General features: G+C 57.1%; 4 protein-coding genes across 4 annotated transcripts; all 4 read left to right on the plus strand.

Moving 5' to 3' along the window:
• Window positions 1-1,171: 1,171 nt before the first annotated feature.
• On the plus strand, window positions 1,172-2,914 carry ABB37_03840 (hypothetical protein; the record flags this gene model as incomplete). The annotated part of the gene is made up of 1 exon (XM_015801302.1): window positions 1,172-2,914. The coding sequence occupies exon 1, from the start codon at window positions 1,463-1,465 to the stop codon at window positions 2,912-2,914; it is 1,452 nt and encodes a 483-aa protein (XP_015659922.1). The 5' UTR covers window positions 1,172-1,462.
• Window positions 2,915-3,958: 1,044 nt separating this feature from the next.
• Window positions 3,959-7,064, plus strand: ABB37_03841 (hypothetical protein; the record flags this gene model as incomplete). Its single annotated transcript, XM_015801303.1, has 1 exon — window positions 3,959-7,064. Exon 1 carries the CDS (start codon window positions 5,217-5,219, stop codon window positions 7,062-7,064), a length of 1,848 nt encoding a protein of 615 aa, XP_015659923.1. The 5' UTR covers window positions 3,959-5,216.
• A 1,190-nt stretch (window positions 7,065-8,254) lies between these two features.
• ABB37_03842 (proteasome regulatory ATPase subunit (RPT6)) lies at window positions 8,255-9,666 on the plus strand (the record flags this gene model as incomplete). The annotated part of the gene is made up of 1 exon (XM_015801304.1): window positions 8,255-9,666. Exon 1 carries the CDS (start codon window positions 8,446-8,448, stop codon window positions 9,664-9,666), a length of 1,221 nt encoding a protein of 406 aa, XP_015659924.1. The 5' UTR covers window positions 8,255-8,445.
• A 931-nt stretch (window positions 9,667-10,597) lies between these two features.
• Window positions 10,598-19,679, plus strand: ABB37_03843 (hypothetical protein; the record flags this gene model as incomplete). Its single annotated transcript, XM_015801305.1, has 1 exon — window positions 10,598-19,679. The coding sequence occupies exon 1, from the start codon at window positions 11,553-11,555 to the stop codon at window positions 19,677-19,679; it is 8,127 nt and encodes a 2,708-aa protein (XP_015659925.1). The 5' UTR covers window positions 10,598-11,552.
• Window positions 19,680-20,255: the final 576 nt, after the last annotated feature.

The raw sequence follows: 20,255 nt of genomic DNA on the forward strand, positions 1-20,255 counted from the left end.
CTGCCCTGTGACTCCTTTCCCCTCTTTTTTTTGTTCTTCTGTGTAAATGAAACTGTTGTGTGTGTGTGTGTGTGTGTTTCGGTAAAGGTCGGCTTTGCCTGTGCGCATCGTGCTTCAATCTTCTTTCGTTGTTGTTTGGCCGTGCCTGGGCTTTTCTTCTCCCTGTCATGAGCAGTATCGACGTCTCTGGTGCCGGAATACGCATTAGATTTTCGTATATGCAAGCACGTGTTTCCTTTTCTTTTTTTTTATCTAGTAGAGAAAGTTTGCTGTCTAGAATACGCTTCGTAGGTGCTTTTCCTCAATTGTAATGGAGTGGTCTTCAAAAGAAAAAGAAGGAAGCAGAACGTTGATGGTGCGATGAAATCGTTTGTTTTTCACATTTATTCACTCTTCTCAGTTTTTGTAGATGATGCGTCTGGAAAGGACCTGCGTTTTACTTTCAACATTTTACCACCCAAAAGTTGGTTTCTTTTCCCCTTTTTTTTACTTTGCCCACTTTCATGTCAATCTTTTTCCCCCTCTTGACCGTTCGCAACGACCATTTTGTTTTATATGTTTGTTTGCTCGGAGGCCGTTGCAGTGGGAACGGTGCGTGGTATATATATACATACATACATACATAGAGAGAGAAAGATGGGTACAAGAAGGTGCTTGGGGATGCCCCCCTTTTCTTATCTTTTTCGCTGGCTGTCAAGGGGGTTCTGTACCTTTTTGTTTCTCTCCCTTAGAAGGTTTCGTTTCATTGATTCCCCCCTCTCCCTTGTCTGTGAGACTCTCTTTTCTCACTTATGTCCTTCTTTGTTATTATTTGACGTGTCCACAAATACTATGCTGCGTCGTTTAACGTTAGCCACCGGATGGAACGGGTAGTCGCTGAAGTGCAAGGCGGTCCATGCAGAAAGAAGAAACGACGCTGTTCAACGCTTCTGCAGTGTTACCTAATAACGTGTGATTTGGTATCGTGCGGATTCGTTGTTTCTTCGTGCGAGGTGCTGTTCACCCGGCATTGAAGCTACACTGACACGCATTATTGGACCGCTCTTGTTGTCTGCGCTTTACCTTGCGTTTCAGTCTTCCCTTTCCACGTCTCGTTCCTTTTTCTTTTCTATTCTTGTTTTCTTAAATGACGCGTTCATCACCGCTGCGGAACCTCTGCTTGACGGTGAGTAGCTTCCTGCCTCTCTCCACCTCTTACTCGGCTAGCCAGAGTTTTTGGCTACGTAGAACACAGCTTGATATTCATTAACGTTTCCTTTACTGTCATTATACGTAAACGAGCAGTAGACAACGCCACGCGGACAGTGCCAAGTTTCGCTGAGACTTCGCACAACTCTGCCTGCCTTGGTAAAGAGGAACGCTGCTATTTCGTTCGACACGAAAAAGCGCACAACACTTTTTTTTTTAGAATCTGGCGTAGATTGCACACTCCACAATCTTCGCAGCAGAGAAGCAACTGAAAATGAGTGGCTCAGACAACAAAAGTTCGAGACCGACGGACAACAGCGGCGTGGAGGTCCCGGCGCTCAACATCCACCCAAAGTTCATGACAAACCGCAACGGCGCCTCCAGCCGATCATCGACGCGTCAGGGCACCCCGCGCAGTGAAGGCGCCATCGTCGCTGCCGTGCCCACGAACGCAGAGCTCGCCGAGGCGGGTGTGCCGCTGCAGGACGGCGTGGTGCGCCAGCTTTCTGCCCGCAAGCAGGAGAGGGGCTCGCTGGCGGCGCCGCGCCCCGTCGCCGGCAACGGCAGTAGACGGCGCGCCCCTGCGGCGATTGCGGCGGGCAGCGGCATCGGTGAACCCCTGCAGCTGAGCGAGCCCCGCCAGCGTCGTGGCAATTCGGGCACCCCCCGCTCCCCGCAGCAGCAGCCTTCGCGGCACGCCCCTTATGCTGGCGGCTCTCGCGCCTCCCTCGGAAGCTCCCGCGAGCCGATCCGCCCTGGCCGCAACGCGGGTCAGTCGCCGCTGCGTTCCCCGTCGAAACACCACGACCCTTACGGCCACGTCACGTCCGTGGTTCGCGACTACCGCAACAACAACATTAGTGCCCTGGAGGCGCAGTACAGGAATGTGCGCAGTCACTCCGCTTCACACGTGCCGCCGGCCCGCGACCCCGTCGAGTACAGGAGCACGTCGCAGCAACAAGAGGACGAGGACAGGGCACCGACGCCGCGCTCGACTCGGCAGGACTCCCCGCAGCCGCGAGACAGCGCTGCCGACTACCTGCGTGGTGGCGTGCCGCGCGTCGCGCTGGAGGCGCCGCACATTAAATACGCGGAGGCGCTAGAGAGGATGAACAACCCCCGTTACTCCCCTCGCGTGGCGCGTGCGTACACCCCGTCCACCTCGACAGCGTCGGCGCCTTTTCTGCCGCAGGCGGCGCAGTCCATTCCCGATCGCTTGAAGTACGTCGAACCGTCGGAGGAGGAGAAGAAACGGCGCAAGGCGGAGACGCTCCGCCTGCTGCAGGAGTGGCGGGAGAGGCAGAAGGCGCGTAGCGCCGGTGCGCCTCCCGCACGCGTGCCGCCGCCGCCGCGTGAGCAGCAGCAGCAGTCGTCGGCAAAGGCAGCCCCACGCATGCGCTCGACCAGCAGAAACCGTGGTAGCGCCCGCTCGCAGCCGCGCCCCGTGGAGCCGGCGGTGCTGGAGGAGAAGCCGGAGTGGGACAGCACGTTTGAGCCCGGTTTCGGCACTCCGCCGCGGACACCTCGCACCAGCTCGAGGGCGGCGCGCTCTGCGCGGAGCGGGAGGAAGAGCGGCGCTGCGTCGCGCGCGTCGTCGCGGAAAGGGCGGAAGTCTCGCGGTGCGACGCCACCGGCAAGTGCCCGTGGCGACGGCACGACGAACCCAAATGCGTTCCGCCGCCGACTACTCTTCGACGTCACGGCTCCGGCGCTGTTTGTCGCCTAGACACATCTCTATTTTCTTCTCGTTTTCTTCTTGTATTCTGCGTCCTACACACCGTTATGCTGTAAGATCTCCTTTCAGGTTGGTTTTAGACTGATAGATTGACTCACCGCGCTTTCTCAAACTGCCGGTGTTGTGAGGCTGAAGTGGCGTTGAAGGGCAGAGACGAACTGTAACAGTGAGGAGTTCGATCTGCCGTTCATTTGCCACGGCGGCGCTTCCTATTTTGTTTTTTTCTGGTTCGTGCCACGTTGCAAGATTCTTTTGTTTCTGTTGTTCCTTATTTGTAGAGAATATATTTGATGGTTGCCTGCCGTATATATATATATATATCTTTCCCACTCTCCCCAGTGTGCAGCGTTTGTACTGTTGCGGCGCACTGCCCCCATACAACTCCTTTTTGTTTCCTCCCTCGTTTGCGGCCAATTTGGTGCCTATTCCCCCTTCTTCTCTTCTCTCTACCTGTCTCGTTCACGTCATTCGTGTCTCTCCATCGTTGCACCATTAACAAAAAGAAATAATAATAAAAAAGGAAGGGTCCAACGGAGATGGCTGTTGCGCTTCAGCAGGTGAGACGTTCCCTTACACAAATTTGCTCTGCGGGTTTTGCCGACTTGTCTCTCTTTGTGTTCCTACCCACGCTGAGGAGCTAGTGGATGGAATAACTGTAGTTGACTGGATGAGTGAGAGGGGAATTAACTTCTCCCTCTGACGGTGTGCGCGTGCATTTCTTTTGGTTTGTTTTGCTTCTCTTAGCGACATCACTCCAATTGCTGAGAAGCTGTCGTGACCAGACATGCAGCGACCGCTGAAAAAATGGTACGAGGGTAAGAGTGGAGCTACTAGTATCATTATTAGTATTCTTCAGCGTATGCCGTCGTTCGTGGACTCTGCACCTCCACGGATGACTATGCTCTACCTTTTTTTTTCTGTAGCGCACTTTTTTTTCCTCCTCTCTGATCTTTTCATGTCTTTTCTCTTTTGACTGCTGCTCGCAACGCTGTGTGTGCTCCGTGGCGTGCTGCCTCGTTTGTCGTTGACAATCGTAGAGCTGAAACGTGCTACTCTCGGTGCGAGCTTGCGGCAGAGTTTTCTGGAGATTGCCTCTCTCCATGCGTACATCAAGTTTTCACTTGTCAGGTGAAACGCTCTCATCTTATCGGCAATAGAAACACACACCCTCAAAAAGAAAAAAAAGATCGTAATAGTAACAAAGAAGGGATGCCACTGCGCTCAGCACTGTCTCAGCATTAGCGAATAAGAAAGAAAGTCACACACACACACACACACACTCCCGTGCGCACGCTCACGTACACCTTATACGGACCGATGCAAAAGCTCTCTGTAGGTTTCAGCGGTTTCTACTTTTCTTGTCCCTTTTTTCTGTTCTGTTTTCAACGTAGATTCACATTGTACATCACTTCAGTTTACCTTCGTTTCGTTGCTAGTTAGAGTTTCTTCTACATATATATTGCACCCTTCTTTCTTGAACTTAATGGACACCGCAGAGGATCTGAGATACCTTCCAGAGGCACGGACCCCAGAGCCGCAGCGATTCAACTCGCACACGTTAGGCTGCTACCCCAGCACGACAGATCCAGCACGCGTAGCGGCGCACGACAGCGGAATCGGACGGGTATCCACGTTAGAACACGCAGAGGATGAATATGACGGGGATGGGCCCCCCGGGTATAGGGTGAATGCACTCGCCGACTGCGGCCAGCACAATAACACCGACGGTCCACACACACCACCCACCGTATCTCGCCACAGCTGGCTGCAGCTTCACAGGCGGGACGACGGTCTTTTTGGGTCTGTCGGTGCGCCTCCCTTGCACCCCCACGGCGGCGAAGCCTTCTTTCAGCCCTCGCCCACTTCTTTTGCTCCGTCTGGTGACGGCAATACGGAGCGGTACGGTGCTCGATCTGCGTCGTTCCCGATTGCAAATCGATCTGTGGCGCCTGCTCGCTATTCAGTGGAATTCAATGTGGTGGGCGGTAGCGCTGGTGGCTCAGGTGGCCGCCACACCACTCTGCTGGGCGGTGTCGGCTTGAACGGTAGCGGTTTGCAAGACCCACTGGGAGCACGACCGTCTGCGCCTATTTCTGCTGCTGCCGCTGCCTTCACGGTTGTCCGACCGACCATACTGATGCCCACATCGACCTCTCCGTTTCGCAGAAGCAGGGAGCACTCGGCGGCCAATAATTTCACTCCGCACGGAGGCAAAGCACGCAGCCGATATTCTGACTCGTATGTGGACCACCACAACACCCCAAGCACGCATCCCCTTCCTGCCAGAGCGCACATGGAGGCCTCGAGGCCGCATCTCTCGCGCTTCTCTGGTGGAAGTAGCGGTGAAGGCCGCAGTCCCGGCGTGAATGCCGGTATCGGCCGCCCGACGACGCTGCGTTATCCGGATGCGGACCTCGGCGGTGTCTATCAGCAGTGGTGCGATGACGGCGACAACGAACTGTGGATGGGCGGTGTGACGCAGGTGTGGCGCAGCTCCACGGAGCTCAGCGGCCCTGCCGTGGTCACCCAGCATTGTGCGTTTGCGACTGCTAGCCTACAGGATGAGGAGGAGACCGTGGCCGTGCCGGCGCTTCAGCATCCCAGCACCGGAGGTCTCAGTGGACAACAAGGGTTTTCGCCGTCTCCTACGACAAGGTGTCAGCACCCGATGTGGGTCTGCTCCGCCTCGCACGTCGACGCATGCGGGCAGTCAGATCACGCGGTGTTGTGGAGCGAGGAGGCGACAAACGCGGAGCGCGCGAAGGCACACAACGAGGACACCCAGCCGAATTGCCTCCCATCCGCCGTGAAAAACGCATCTCTCACGGGCTTAGAAGATGCGCCGCGCAAGAGCTACGTGCGCTCTACTGTAAACAGTCCGACACGTGGAGACGCAGAGAGGGACGTAAACGCTGGTGCTCCCGCCCACAGCGAGAACACGGCATGTGGCGGAAAAGAAGATTGTGGGTGCGTTCCAGCCGGCGACACCGTCCTGACGAAGCCGCATTATCGGCCGGGGGTGACCCTAGCAATCTCAACCGAAGCAGTGCCATTCTCCTCCAACGCTAAGCAGCAGCGTGACTGGCTTTATGAAGACGAATCTGTCGCTGTGGAAAGGAAAACGAGAGGAGATATGACCCCTCAAGGACGGCCATTTGTGTCACGTGTACAACCAGCGGTCACGGGCTCAAATACCGCTGACACGGCTGCTGCCGCAGCGGATGCCGTGGTGGCCCAGCTGGCCCGGCTCTCTATTCAGGCTTCGCCTACGCAAAAACGTTTGGCTTTTGAGGAAGAGGAGGAGGACGAGGACGTCCTCGAGGGCAGCAGCACCAGTCCCGGCTCTTCGAATGCTCCGACTAGAAGCGCGACCAATGCCGCCGCAGGTGAGAGCATCGCGACGGCCAACTGCGGTAGATGGGGCTCGGCCTTTCGCCCACTCAGTGCAGGTCGGGGCAGAGGAGCCCACGCCGCCCACTGTGGCCATGCCGCCGCCAATCGATGGAGCAGCGGTGGTCGTGTTGCGTCGCTGAGTGGGCTGCAACTGCTGCGGTCCCGCAAGCGTTGTCTGGAGGAGATGGAATCATCCGACACGGGGGCGAGTGCACCATGCACCCCTGTCAACAGCACGGCGCGTCCAACCGGCACAACGAACTTCGTTGATGACGCAGGTTGTAGTGATGCTGATGCCGTGAAAAGGTCTGTGTCACAGGACGGCTGGAAGCGGCAGAAGCGAGAGGAGCAACGCTATCAGCGACAGCAGCGCCTCCTTCCGGGCGAGGGCAACGCAGAGGATCTCATTCCGGCTCCGATGCGGGCCGGCGCGGCAGCATCTGTGTGCTCCTCTGCGTCCTTCCGCGCACTTCAGCTGAACGCCGGTTCGCAGGAGGTCGGTCCGCCGCCACAGCCTCTGCTGGTGCACGGCGACGCTACGAATTGGAGCCAGCTCAGCAGCATCACTTACGTCACGCCAGCCTCACAAAGCTGCTCGACGGGGATGATGGGCATACTCAGCTACTCTTCGCTGAGCCAGCGCGAAGGCTGCCCTGATGCGGGGAATAATGCTCCCGCTGCCTGCTCCCAGGTGCTTTCGCCGTTGCCAACCAACGTAACGCGGCGCTATCCAAATATGAAGCATTAACCCTTTCCCTTTTTTTTCCCTTGAATGTCGTGTTCATGTCTTGAGCAGTTGTCATCTGTTTTTTCTTTTGTTATTCCTAGAGTATCCTTCTGTTATTCTTTTTTATTCAATAATTGTGTGTGTGTGTGTGCATGCTTTACCGCGCACAGCAGCTGACCGCAGATTCCTTGATCGCCGCGTGCGCTTCTCTTTAGGCCTGTCGGATGCAAAGACGTTAGAGTGATTGCCTGACACAGGCTTTTTTTTGTGTGTTTTCCTGATGCCATTTCACCGTGTTTCACATTCCCACTATCTAGATCCCATGCAGTGTTTTTTTTTTCTGGTGCTATTGAGATGGAAACCAATCCTCCTTTTGTCGCACTCCATGTCGGTCTTTTCCTTTTCTTTTTTCTCTTCTCGTTTTTCACCGGAAAAAGCTGACTCTCTCACCTTCTCGCTGCTTCGCTTCATCGTAGTTGACTGGCGCCCATCTCTACAGGTAAAAATACTTTGTTTTTTCCTCCGGTGAAAGGTTGGTTTGATGTGTCGAGTAGGAAGTGAAAGCTGTCGGGGGAGGGGTCCATCTCCTCAAAGAAAAGACAACACAAAAATGTGCCATACGTGACATCTTCTGATGCGTCTCTGTTTCAGAAACAACACAAATTATATACTGGTGTGTTCTCTGTATTTCTCGTTTTGTTTTCTTTTCGCGCCACCAAAAGAAAAGATACCGTTGATGATATTCATTTACCTCTCTTGCTAGATATATATTCCCCCCCAAAAAAAAAACTTAGATGCCAACTTGACGTGGTCGAATTCGTTGAACAACAACAAAAAATGAAGTGTTAAACACACCAATCCTAACTCTAGATGCGACACTGCAATGTGGGACACTAATGAGGAAAGGACGAGATTCGTGTTTTGATTCAAGGTACATCACTCACGCGGTCTTTGATGTTCAAGTGATCCAACCTTCGCGTTCTTCCTCTCAAACACCAGAAAAGGAAGGAAATGGTCAACTGCCGCATTTGGGAGATGCGCGACGAATGCCGCTCACAATAGCATAGAGGCCGAGGCGCCAACGTCGGACTACTCCCTTTCTCTGCGAAAGACGAGACACAAGTATCTGCCATCCTTGCTCTCAATGAATACCTTTCTACCATTTCTGTTTTTCTCTTCGGCAACGCGTTCTCTTTTCTGCGGCGTCGCAAAGCAATCGCGCTCAACGTCTTTTTTTTTCTAGTTACTATTATTTTCATGTGTTTCGCGTGAAGTGACCTTCCTTCCGATACATCATTCATATTTGCGTCTCTCCATCAGCTCACGCTCCTCTGTGAAGTCCACCCGTGACTTACTTTCCGCTAGAACTATCCCGCATAAATAACAGCGGCAACGACAGAAAATGCCCGCCGACGTTGCTGCAGCGGCGCCGTCGCCGACGAATAACACGGCCGTCTCCGATTACTTTTTGCAGAAGATCCATGAGCTGCGCGCGACGCAGAAGCGTACCCTAGACAACTTCCAGCGCCTCGAGGCACAGCGGAATGACTTGAACCGCCGCGTCCGTCACCTCAAGGAGGAGGTGCAGATGCTGCAGGAGTCCGGCTCGCTGGTGGTGGACGTGGTGAAGGTGATGGGCAAGAACAAGGTGCTCGTGAAGGCCGGCTCGGGTCAGGGGAAGATGGTGGTGGACGTGGACAAGACGGTGGATGTGAATGACTTGACGCCCAACGCACGTGTCGCGCTGCGCAGTGGCACGTCGGCCATTCACTACGTCCTGCCCACCAAGGTCGATCCTCTTGTCTCGCTCATGAAGGTCGAGAAGGCGGGCAAGGAGTCGACGTACGACGAGATCGGCGGCCTGTCCCGCCAGGTGAAGGAGATCAAGGAGGTGATTGAGCTCCCCGTGAAGCACCCCAAGCTGTTTGAGGCCCTCGGGATTGAGCAGCCGAAAGGGGTGCTGCTCTACGGCCCGCCTGGCACCGGCAAGACGCTCCTGGCCCGCGCCGTCGCGCACCATACGGATTGCACCTTCATCCGTGTCAGCGGCGCGGAGCTGGTGCAGAAGTACATCGGCGAGGGTGCCCGCATGGTGCGTGAACTCTTTGTGATGGCGCGCGAGCATAGCCCCTCCATCATCTTCATGGACGAGATCGATTCCATCGGCTCCTCTCGCCTGGAGTCGGGCGAGAACGGCGACAGTGAGGTGCAGCGCACGATGTTGGAGTTGCTGAACCAGCTGGACGGCTTCGAGGCCTCCAAGGACATCAAGGTGATCATGGCGACAAACCGCATGGACATTCTCGATGAGGCGCTGCTGCGCCCCGGCCGCATTGACCGCAAGATCGAGTTCCCTGCGCCGGACGAGGCCGCCCGCTTTGAAATTCTGAAGATTCACTCGCGCAAGATGAATTTGACCCGCGGCATCGATCTGAAGGACATAGCGAAAAAGACGTCGGGCTGCTCCGGTGCGGAGTTGAAGGCGGTGTGCACGGAGGCGGGCATGTTTGCGCTGCGTGAGCGCCGTGTGCACATCACGCACGAGGACTTTGTGCTGGCCGTGGCGAAGGTGATGCACAAGGATCAGGATAAGAACGTTTCGTTGAAGAAGATGTGGAAGTAAACGGGAGAGGGGAGAGAGGGATAGGAATACGTAGATGATTGTGTTTCTTCCCTTTTTTTTTTTCACAACGTGGTGAAGGAACAACACGATTTGTTTTCCCTTTCTATCTTCTTTTCTACTCTCGCGTGTGAATCTATTTGGAGGCAGCTTTGAGGTGTTTACGTGGTTAGCCAGTGCGAGGGAGCGTGCAAAAAGAAGTCAACCCCCCCCCCCCCTCCACCACCACCGCCACCACGCATGTTGAAGCGACAGAACTGAGAATGGAACTCAACAACAGAAGAGGCGAAAATCTTGCGTTTCTGCGTCTTGCCTTTTCTCTCGTTCCGTTGTTGTCACCGTTATTGTTATTATCGCTGCTGAGCTTCGAGTCGTTTCCTACTGCCATGAGGAAAGCGGACGCGTATTTACTACCTTCTGCGATTCCCTTTTTTTTTTATCTGTGATGATGCTGTGTGTGTATGTGTGATGAGACTTTCCCAAAAAACACTATTAAAAGCAACAACAGCGCAGGCGGCTCTGCTGTCAGAGGAAGATAAAAGACTGACCAGTGCCAAGCAGACCTCAAATTGCCCCACTTCGCAGAAGTCAACAGGGCCATTAGCCGAGTCGTACTTGTGAAAACGAGACTTCTACCTTTTCCCGTGAACTGCACAAGGTACTGTTGGGGCGTAGTAATTACTCGTTTGGTAATGATCTTTTTTTTTCACTCGAGGTGGAATCTACAGGTGAGGATGCGCGAAAAGAAAGAAGCTGTCATACGATGAGCTCCAACTGTTTCTCTGCTGCACACGTTTAGCCGTTGATTGGCTGAACAAATAGATGAAATGGAATGAAAACAAACACATACCCTTTATACTGTTTCCATTACAACATTCTTTTCCTCGTACTTCTCTCCGCTTTCGCATCTGCCTGCTCTTTTCTCTCACCACACAGCGTCACGCTTTCCTTTGCTTTCTGTAAAGTGATTTGCTTCCTGCGCTGTCATTACCTAGCAGGTACGGCGCTTCTACTACCTTGACTGTAAACCACATAGAACCACGCAATCGTTCTCTCTATCTTTTTATTGTATTTTCTTGGTACGCCTTTTCTTCTCTTTAAATACACCGCCAATTTTTCTTTCTATTGATTCCTTCACCTTTTACGTTTCGGTTTTTATCCCCTCTCTATATTGTTCCAGTGCTCGGATTCAGGAACAGAGAAAGGAGCTCCTCAAACGATCAGGAGCACCTTAAAGGCATCCCCCCAAAATAACCTCCAAAGGTACAGGGTTCATCTTTGGTTGTTTGAGAATAAAAGAAGACGTTTGTGTTCCACGAAAGGAAACGTCGGAAAAGGGAAAAAAAACCGCTCCAGCGGCGTGCAGTTTCTGTTTTCGTTCATAATAATTGCTGTTTTTTTTCTGGTTGTCGTTGTTCTCTGTCGGCTTCTTTTTCGTTCTCCGCAGCAGATACTCTTTCAGCGATTCTTTCTTCACTCCTGTTGTGACGTGTGGCCGTCGACTTTAATAAGCGGTGTTGTTTCCTTTCTTCTTGGTTTACCACGTGCTGCCCTCATTCGTGCTTTTTTTTTCCCGGTCACTGAGGAAGACAAAAACAGAATGTTGTTGTTTGGCAACTTGTTTTTCTGCTCTTTCGTTTGTGCATCGTGGCATTTTTTTTTGTATTTTCGAAGCTTCTTCACGAAGCGACGTCATTGCGGGAACTCTGTTTTCTTCTCCACACTTTTCGTCCTTTTCTTTTTCTTCTTTTACGTGTTTCTTTCCTTTCCTTACCTTTCTGAGGCTCTCCAGCGCCGCACAGGTTAATTCAAGGCGTCCGCTGCACACACGCATGGTGCTGTAAACAGACAAGAAAAGTAATAGAAGAAGGTGTCAAGATACAATCTTCATGTCGTCGATACCTCTGTTGAGCGACATTAAAGCCGCATATCAGCGGGCTTTTCTTCCGTACGGCAGCTGCACTGACCCCGAGTACCACAAGATTCTCCGTGATGCACCGGTCAACCGTGTCGCCGCCAGCACACGCGAGGACGCACGTCGACAGCTCGAGGAGCACCTGAGCCTCCTCTGCACGTCCATCTTGATTGGAGGCGAGCAATTTGTGCGTGAATTTCCTTCGTTTCTCTATGTGCCGGTGCTCACCGACATTTTAATTGCCGCCCACGCCCCTCCTGCGGGCAGTGGCGATGGCGTGAACCCGCTCGTGTGGGACTTCGAAGAAGGGAGTGTGACATCGCTCAACAAAGCCGGCAAACCCCCGCACAGCGCCGCGGGTGTGTCTCGCGGCAGAGAGAAGATCTCTAGGGTCCAGTCGTCGATTCAATACGTAGGACTCCAGATAGCATCACCTGTTGAACTGCTAGCCACACGCGCCCTGGCGCTCATAGCGGGCGACGTACCTCGCGGCTGCTACGCGCTCCGCACGGTAAAAAGCCCCCAGACAATCCCCGTTCTTGCGGCCTACCTCAGCGACCTTGAATTCCTAGTCATCAACGACGAACTGACGGAGGAGCTGTTGAAGTGTTTTCTCTTCTTCACCCTCATCGCACACGATACGTGCGTCGAGGCGAAGGTGCCGCGGCGCATCGTGGAGCTGCTGCTTGTCGTCGAGCAGCACCACCTGCGGCTGCTGTGCGTGCAGATCTTGTCCAACATGCTCGCTCGGGCGCGGGAAACGGAGTTAGAGGAGGTGTGGGCACCCGTGCTCTCCCTCCTGTTGGAGGCCCTCTCTGCCTTCATGGCGGACAGCCCTTATCGGCCGGAGACAGCAGCGGTGGCGCAGTCGGCGGCGTCGTCGCCGCGGCGGTCAGGGGCGGCGTGGGTGGATAGCGAGTCGTCACCGCTGGGATCGCCGTTGGGCGTCGCCCCAGCCGGGACACACGCCCGCCGCTCCGTCACGCTCAAGGATCAAACGCTGCTGATGCACTACATCGAAAGCATCGTGCACGCGCTGGATCGGCTGTTTGTCGCGGTCGCCGCGATGGAGTGCCACGTCGACCTCATTGAACAGTTTGTGGAGGTCAGCGTACAGCTCCTGCGGGCGTCAGTGCTGATCGGCCCCTTTGAGGACAGATGGGTCGCCCGCTCGCTCGCCCTCTCGCCCTTGACAACGTTGTATCTCATCAATCCCTCCTTTGCCGTCCCGCTGCTCCTGCGCCTGCACGCGTGGGAGGCGGTGTGCGGCTGTATGCTGGCCGCGATCGAACGCAAGCAGTTGGAGCCGGTGGGGGCACGGATGGCGGGGCCTCCTCCGCCTGCGGCTGCCGACGCCGCCACCGACAACGCCGCCGCGGAGGCGACGCGAGCAGGCAACGTCGACGCGTCTCACGCGTCCGCCGCCACCGCTGCCTCGGCTCCGGGTTCGTCCACTTCGAACGCGTCCGCCCGGGCGGACGCCGATACCTCGTCCAACCCGGCCAGCGAAGACGAGGACGGTGCATCGACGGCCCCAAACGAGGGTGCCCTAGCGCCCCCGGCCACCGCGTCCATCATGAGCGGCCCGGTGCTGACGACCAACGTCATGACGATACCGTTCATTTCCGATGAACAGGAGCTGCTGCCGATGCTGGAGTTTCTGTTGATTCTCATGCCCTGTGCGCGCCGCGGGCATTCTCACTGCGACTACCGCAACACGACGGGCCCGCACTTTCGCTGGACCTGGGAGGATGACTTCCACAACGAGATGGAGTGCAACGAGTCTCTCAGCCGTCGATTGGAGCGGACCTACCAGCTGACGCGTCCCTTCCGTTCCCACGGACGCTACGCCATGACGCACGGCAAGCAGCGCGTCTTCTACGCGGACTTTTTGAGTAAAATGTACGTGAGTGATCGCAGGCAGCGTCACGCGCTGCACCGCCGGCCCCTCATCGCGGGCTACGTGCACGACTCCCGCAACGCCTTCTTAAACGGCTGCACGTGCTGTGCGGCAGAACCCGACCCGCTCTTCACTACCTGGGCAAACCGCAGCAACATGAGACTGCGCACCGCCGACACCGCCATCGGCAGTAGCAGCAGCAACGGCGGCGCCGGTAGTGGCCTCTACGCCTCCGATAACGCGTCGAGTTCAGTGAATGCTGTGGGTGTCGGTGAAGGGAATGGTCGCGAGGGTCAGCGCGGCCTCGCGCACTCGTCTTCTGCGCCTTCTTTGCGTGCGAATGCTCGCCCCACTGACCGCAGCACGAGAGGCGACCCCCCAATCAGTCTGAGCACCCCTTTTGCGCCCGAGCCCGGTGGTAACGGTACTGGTGGTGGACGGCGGTCTGCGCAGAGCCGCGCCGCAGCGCCAACCGCCACTGCCGCCTCTCTGATGGAGGCGTCGCACATAGGAGGTCGAAGGTGGTCTGGAGAGGAAGGCACGAGTGCGTCTCGTGACCACAGGAGCCCACCAACCCGGGACACCACCCGCTCGTCTGCCAGCCGCTCTCCTCGCCAAGTCGGGTTTCACGACGACGACGTGGCTGACATGGACGACGACGACGACGACGATGACGACGATGACGACGGCGACGAGGCGAGTAGAGTGATCAACGACGACTTCGGGTCCTGGCAGGGCTCGCGGCGCGGCGGGTGCTGCGGCTTGGCGCTCTGTGGCTGCGGTGTTCAGGACGCGACGGCGCCGCACCGAGCTCCCGCGCAACTGCTGCGAGTCGCGGGTGGCGGTGACGGGATCAGCAGACATAGGCGCAATAGCCCCCAAGTTACAATCACCTTGCTACCGCTGGAAGCGGCGCTGGAGGATCCGATGGAGAAGCTGCAGAGCGACCCGGCCACACGCAAGGCGTTCCTGGGCAAGGACGTTCTCTCGCACCTGGTGCCCACGATGATGCCGGCGCTGCTCAGTTTACTGGACAACTGCGTGAATCCGTTGGTCGCGCGGCACAGTCTGCTGCTGCTACTGCGGTGTCTCTCCTTGTGCGCCGACCTGCGAACGCAAGTGACGGGAGAGGTGATCGAAGTGTCGCCGTCGAACGACACCGCGGATGCTGCGGGGACCTCCTCGAAGCCTTCAGCGGCGGCAGGGGCAGCTCCAAGAAAGGATAAAGGCAGCGTTCGTTTCTCGTCGTTCAGAAAGTGGATCATGGGCAGCAGCGGCCACATCACCCCGCGCTGGCTGCGCAGCGAGTGGCAGGCCACCCAGACAGCCTTGCAGTGCTTCTTGCCATCGCTGCGTGATCTCTTTGTCGGGCTTTACTTGATGGAAGGCGTTCACATCGTGGCCGGTCGACAGGACGTGTTCGGCTCCGTGAAGGATGATTTGCTGTTGGCAGATGAGCTCGCGCGAATACGGATCGCCCCGGAGTTTTGCAGTTTTCAACTGTCGGTGCCGTCGGAGCAGCTGGCAACCTCGGCGGATGCAATGGTGCTGCTCATGGGAATCTTTCCCAAGGTTAACCCAGCCAGCGCGTCGCCTACGGCAGCCACAAAACCGTCTGCGAAGAACAAAAAGGCCAGCTTTCGCAACCGCCCACCGCACCCCAATGGAGCGACTGCACCTGCATGCATGTCACGGGACCCACCCTTGGAGTCGTTCACCTCCCTTGTGAAGTCCACGCGCGACGCGCGCGAGAACGAGGCCCCCCCACTCTCGCCTCACACACCGCTTGCGCCGCGCTTCCCTGACGAGGGTGTGAGACGGTTGCAGCTGTTCCCCGCTCCCGCTGGTGCTGGTGCGGAGACGTCCACGGACGACGCCGCCTCTGGGTCGCCTCAGTCCCCCAGTCACACCGCCTCTGTGAGCCATGAAAGCGCTGACAGGGGACAGCCACACTGCCTCCCTGCTCCACCAGCCACGACGACGACGACATCCGCGACTGGTGCGGGAGGCGGGCAGGCAAGCAACGTGCCGGGTCGGCCATTACCATCGTCACTATCGCCGTCGCCGACGTACAACGCCTTGGCAGGGAAGAGCGACACCTGCGGATCGTCCCTACGGGGCCCAAGCAGTGAAGGGATAGCACCGCCGCCTCCGCCGCCGCCACTGGCACGCATCTCGAGTAGCAACATCGGCAGCACCGGCAGTGGTGGCGTCTTCACCGTTCATCAAGCCACGTTGCTGCTGAACTACGCCCGCGAGGTCCTCCTCCGTGGACCGCGGGTTTGTGCAACGGCGAGTCAGATTGAGCAGTCGATGCAGAGCAACGAGTTCAAAACCGTCATCGTGCTCGGGTCGTCGGAGGCGACTGCGGGCACTCCCGGCGTGCCGCTGCGCACGAAGGAGTTCACGCTGCGCGTGTCACCCGCCACGTCGTGCCCCTTCCACTTTTCCTTCACCCACTGCACCGCGAACTTCTTTGACGCGTCGCTGTCCCTTTTCAGGGCGTTGGCAAAACTTGGTGTAGGGTCTCCCGTTTCGCCCGCTGAAGCACGCTCGCCGAACAACTGCAGCAACAACAGCTACGATGCACGTGTGCATCCAGTGAAGGAGTCCACGGATGCTGACCTCTCCCCACTGCTGCCTCCGCCCAGCACCGTCGATGGCCGTGCTGCATCGCGATCTTCTTTGCTGGTTGACACTTCGTTGGAGAGTCGAGTCACCGCACCAAGTGCAGACGCGGAGAGGACCAACGAAGGAGGAAGAAGCGGCAACGACTTCGATGCAGGCCCGGAGAACAACCGCAATAATACCATTGATGATCGTTACACCAGCCGACGTGAGAGGGACGAAGTAGACGCGCCACGGAGCGGGTCGCCGCGGCCACCGCCGGCCAACCCATCGCAGAGGAAGAGGGAAAGGCCTCGCAAATGCCAGGTGCAGGCCGTCACGGAGGAGGAGGATCTGCCCGTCGACGTGAAGCTGTCGGAGGCACCCAAGACCATCGACATGTATGCGCTGTACGACGTCGCGAATAAGGCGCTGGTGGAGGCGACGGGGCCCTACCGCCGCTTACCGCCGCCGATACGTGCGGCGCTTGCCTTCTACGACTACTGCAAGGAGCGCGATATCGAGCTGCGTGCGGTGATGGTCGAGGCACCGCACTTTATGCGCTGTCTCGCGGATGCGCTGCTGCGGTGGTTTAACACAGTGGTGCGCATGCGCGAGGACGAGGCGCTGTCTTCCGCATTTTTAGTTGACGGCGACGCTGCGTGTTCACCAAACAGCGGCTCGTCATCACCGACGAGCGGTCGGAGCAGTAGCCGACACCTGCGTCTCGACAGCACCGCGCGTGGCAACATTCTACGACTGGTGAGCGAGTTGGGTGCGACTGTGTTGCGGGACTTGGGCTTCGCCAGCTTCAACTTGGAGTCGTCCATCGTGGTGAAACAGCCATGCAGCTTCTCGAAGCGTTTGCGACGGATGAAGTCGTTTGGCCCGGTGCGTCACCTCGTCTATCGGCCCCTGGCAGTTTTCTTAGAGATGATGAGCTGTGGGCCGGCGCTCAGCCTCCCGCGACCCAGGACGAGCGATGGCGACGGCAAGACTCGCGAGCGGCCGTCGGTGGTGGTGGTGCGTGGCATCGCGCTGCCCGTCGTGAGCGGTGTGAGGCTGCGCAAGGCGGGCTTTGCGGTGCTGCCCTACACGACAATGGGTGATCTTGCGATGGCTCTGGCGAAGCAGTTGCAGCTGCCGTCCGTGTCGCCTTCGCGCCCGCGGGGCCCCCCGCGTTCTTCTTCTGCGGTGCCGCTGCACGCCGTTCAAGGGCGACACCGTCTTTCCGAACCGCCGGAGACGCCCCCGGTGATGAACTCGTCGCCGCTTCTCACCAGCGAGGAAATTTTCGAGGACGCAAACAGCAACCCCAACCGCGCCATCTCGGCCGATCGCATTCTCCTATTCATTAACAACGAGCCGATGCTGTCGCCCTTGACGACGCTGCTGGACGGCCTCACCTCCTATGCGGATACCGGCTTCAGCTTGCGGTACCTCCTCACGGTGCCGCAGCAACCCGGCGACTCGGACGAGGTGCACCGCAACAAAATCTTGACGACACTGCCCACGCTGCCGTTTTGGATCTGCAAGCATGAGATCAAATTTGTGGTGCTGGAGGAGCCGCTGCCGACTTCGCTGCTGACCGGCAACACTCTGACAAGTGTGTGGAGCACGCCGAGCGCGCGCCGCTGCGGCTGCGCCGGGATGGATCCGCCCTTCCTGTGCAGTCCAAAGCATCTCTTTGAGATCGCCCCGGTCAATGGCTCCGTCACCCTCTACGCCGTTCTCACCGCCATCGCGCGCAGCGAACTGGCCGACGAGGCGAGTGTGCTGGACAGCAGTCAGCGCCGTCTCAGCAGTGCGGTGGTGCATCAGCTCTACAATCACCTGAGCATGTTCATGCTCCCCCCGCTGCTCTATTCGTGTGGCATCGGGGCTGCTGTGCCCGGGTCCAGCATTGAGGCGATCGCAGAGGCGCGAAGCTCGCAGCCAAATATGAAGTTCCCCACCGCCTCCTACGCGCTGTGGGCCCACCCGTTCATGTTTTCGATGGATATGCGTGTCTCCATTCTTCGCTTTTTTATTTCCGCGCAGCGCTCGCTCAGTTTCGAGCAGTGCAAGCACATTCTGCAGGGACATCAGAACCTGCTGGTGCGGCGCGTTGCCGGAGAGCCGAACTTCGGCCCGGAGGAGACATCGGCTGTGGACGGAGGCGGCGGCGGCGTTGCCACGTCTGGGCTAGGCGGAAATGCGGACAGGCGACTGGACGTGGTAGGTTTGGAGTGGCTTTCTGAGGAAGTGCTGCGACGGCGGCGCGTGACGCTGACGGTAGACCGGCGGCACATCTTGCAGAGTGCCGAGCAGCTCTTCGCCCTCGCTACCTGCACCTTCACCCTCGACGTCGCATTCAGAGGGGAGGCGGGCATCGGTCCTGGGCCGGCGATGGAGTTCTACGAGTTGGTGGCCGAGCAGCTTCTCCGGCCCAAGTACGGTTTGTTCCGCACGGAGGAAATTACGCAGGACGACGAGGTGGAGCTGGAGGCGGGTCGCACGCCCTCTCGGCCACTGTCCGTCTCGTCGCAGCCGCGGGCGCCGCGCAGGCGCTCGTGCAACCCGCTCTACCCCGCAGGGAAGCAGACGCCGCAGACACTGCACTACTGGGAGCTGCTGGGCCTCCTGCTGGGCCGTCTTCTGATGATGGGCGAAACTACCTCTCTCACATTCCATCCTCTTCTTCTGCGACGCATGCTCGGCGAGGAGATTATGGTGAGCGCCACTCCGCCTGTCACGAGCAATTTGGAGCTGCTGGACGCACCGCTGGCCGCGTCGCTGCGACAGCTGACGACGTTGAGTGAGGAAGAGCTCGAGGCGTGCGATTTGTACTTCACCATACCCATCAGCGAGGCGGACGGTTTTGCGTCGGCGGTCGACATCGAGGCGCCAATGATGGCCGATGGTGAGCGGCGGCGCGTGACGAAGGCGAATGTCGAGGAGTACGTGACGTGCCTGCATTCCTACTACCTTCAGACCGTGCCTGACCTTGCGCTGCTGTATCTGCGCCGCGGACTGCAGCACACCGTCAACCCGTTGTACCTGCAGCTGTTCAGCGCGGCGGAGCTTGGCCGCCTGTTTGGCTCGGCGCAGGATGCAAAGATTTGGGGGTCGCGCGAGCACTTCGCGCGCAACATTGAAGCTGGCCACGGTTATCACCAGCGCAGTGACATGGTGCAATACCTGCTGGATGTCGTGCCACAGTGGAACGCGCAGTTGCAGCACAGTTTCCTAAAGTTTGTGACGGGATCCAGCTGTGTGCCTTACGGTGGGCTGACGCAAGCGATCAAGGTGGTACGTCGCGACATCAACGTAGCAAACACGGCGGCGGATGGGAGTCCAACAAACGCAAGTCGGGCTTCCGCAGCTGACGGCCGCACGAGCGGTGCGAACGGCACGGTGGTTAGTGGGTCTGCCGTGTCGGGCTCCACCCAGAACCACAGCTTTACGCACAACACAACCTATGACCACACCCTGCCCACGGTAAGTACCTGCTTCTTGTACCTGAAACTGCCACAGTACAGCAGCAAAGCCATTCTAGAGGAGCGGTTACGCTTTGCGGTGTGCGAAGGCTCCAATTTCTTTGCATTGACGTAAAAGAAAGAAAAATATGCAAGCAGCAGCACCGAGGTTTTACGTGCAAAGAAGGCATGCGTGCTAACGACGTTGTGACATTGGAGCCATCGCCGCTGCTTGAGTTCTTCCCCCCTCCCTCTTCGTTTCACCGTATATGAAAACCTTTATTGCATTTTGAGTAGATGTCACCGCGGCGGCTTTCTCAGCGCTAAAGAGTTTTTCACGGTTTTTCTGTTATGATGTGTTCGCGATGTTCTTATCTTTCCCTTTTTAAGTGCACTTTCTTTAATTGATCTGGACTCTTTTTCTGATAGTCAGTGGTTATTTCGCATGTATGAAAACACACGTCCTCTGCGTCCTTTCCCGTTCTGGAGCTCACCGGCAGCGTCCTGTTTCGTCTTTTCGTTTCATTTTTTTTATTTTGTATTCCCACGACCATGTGTAGTGGTGCGTGAGTGCGTAGACCTCTCTCTCTCTCTCGTCTAGCTCGATGGCCTTTATTGCTGGTCGTGGCGACAACTGTGTTGTATGTGGATACCGCTGTGAGATGTTAGCTGCGCACTTTTTTTGGGGGTTTTCTGCCTTTTTCTTTTCTTT

This window comes from Leptomonas pyrrhocoris, assembly GCF_001293395.1.
Source record: "Leptomonas pyrrhocoris isolate H10 chromosome Unknown, whole genome shotgun sequence".
Classification (NCBI taxonomy): Eukaryota; Euglenozoa; class Kinetoplastea; order Trypanosomatida; family Trypanosomatidae; genus Leptomonas; species Leptomonas pyrrhocoris.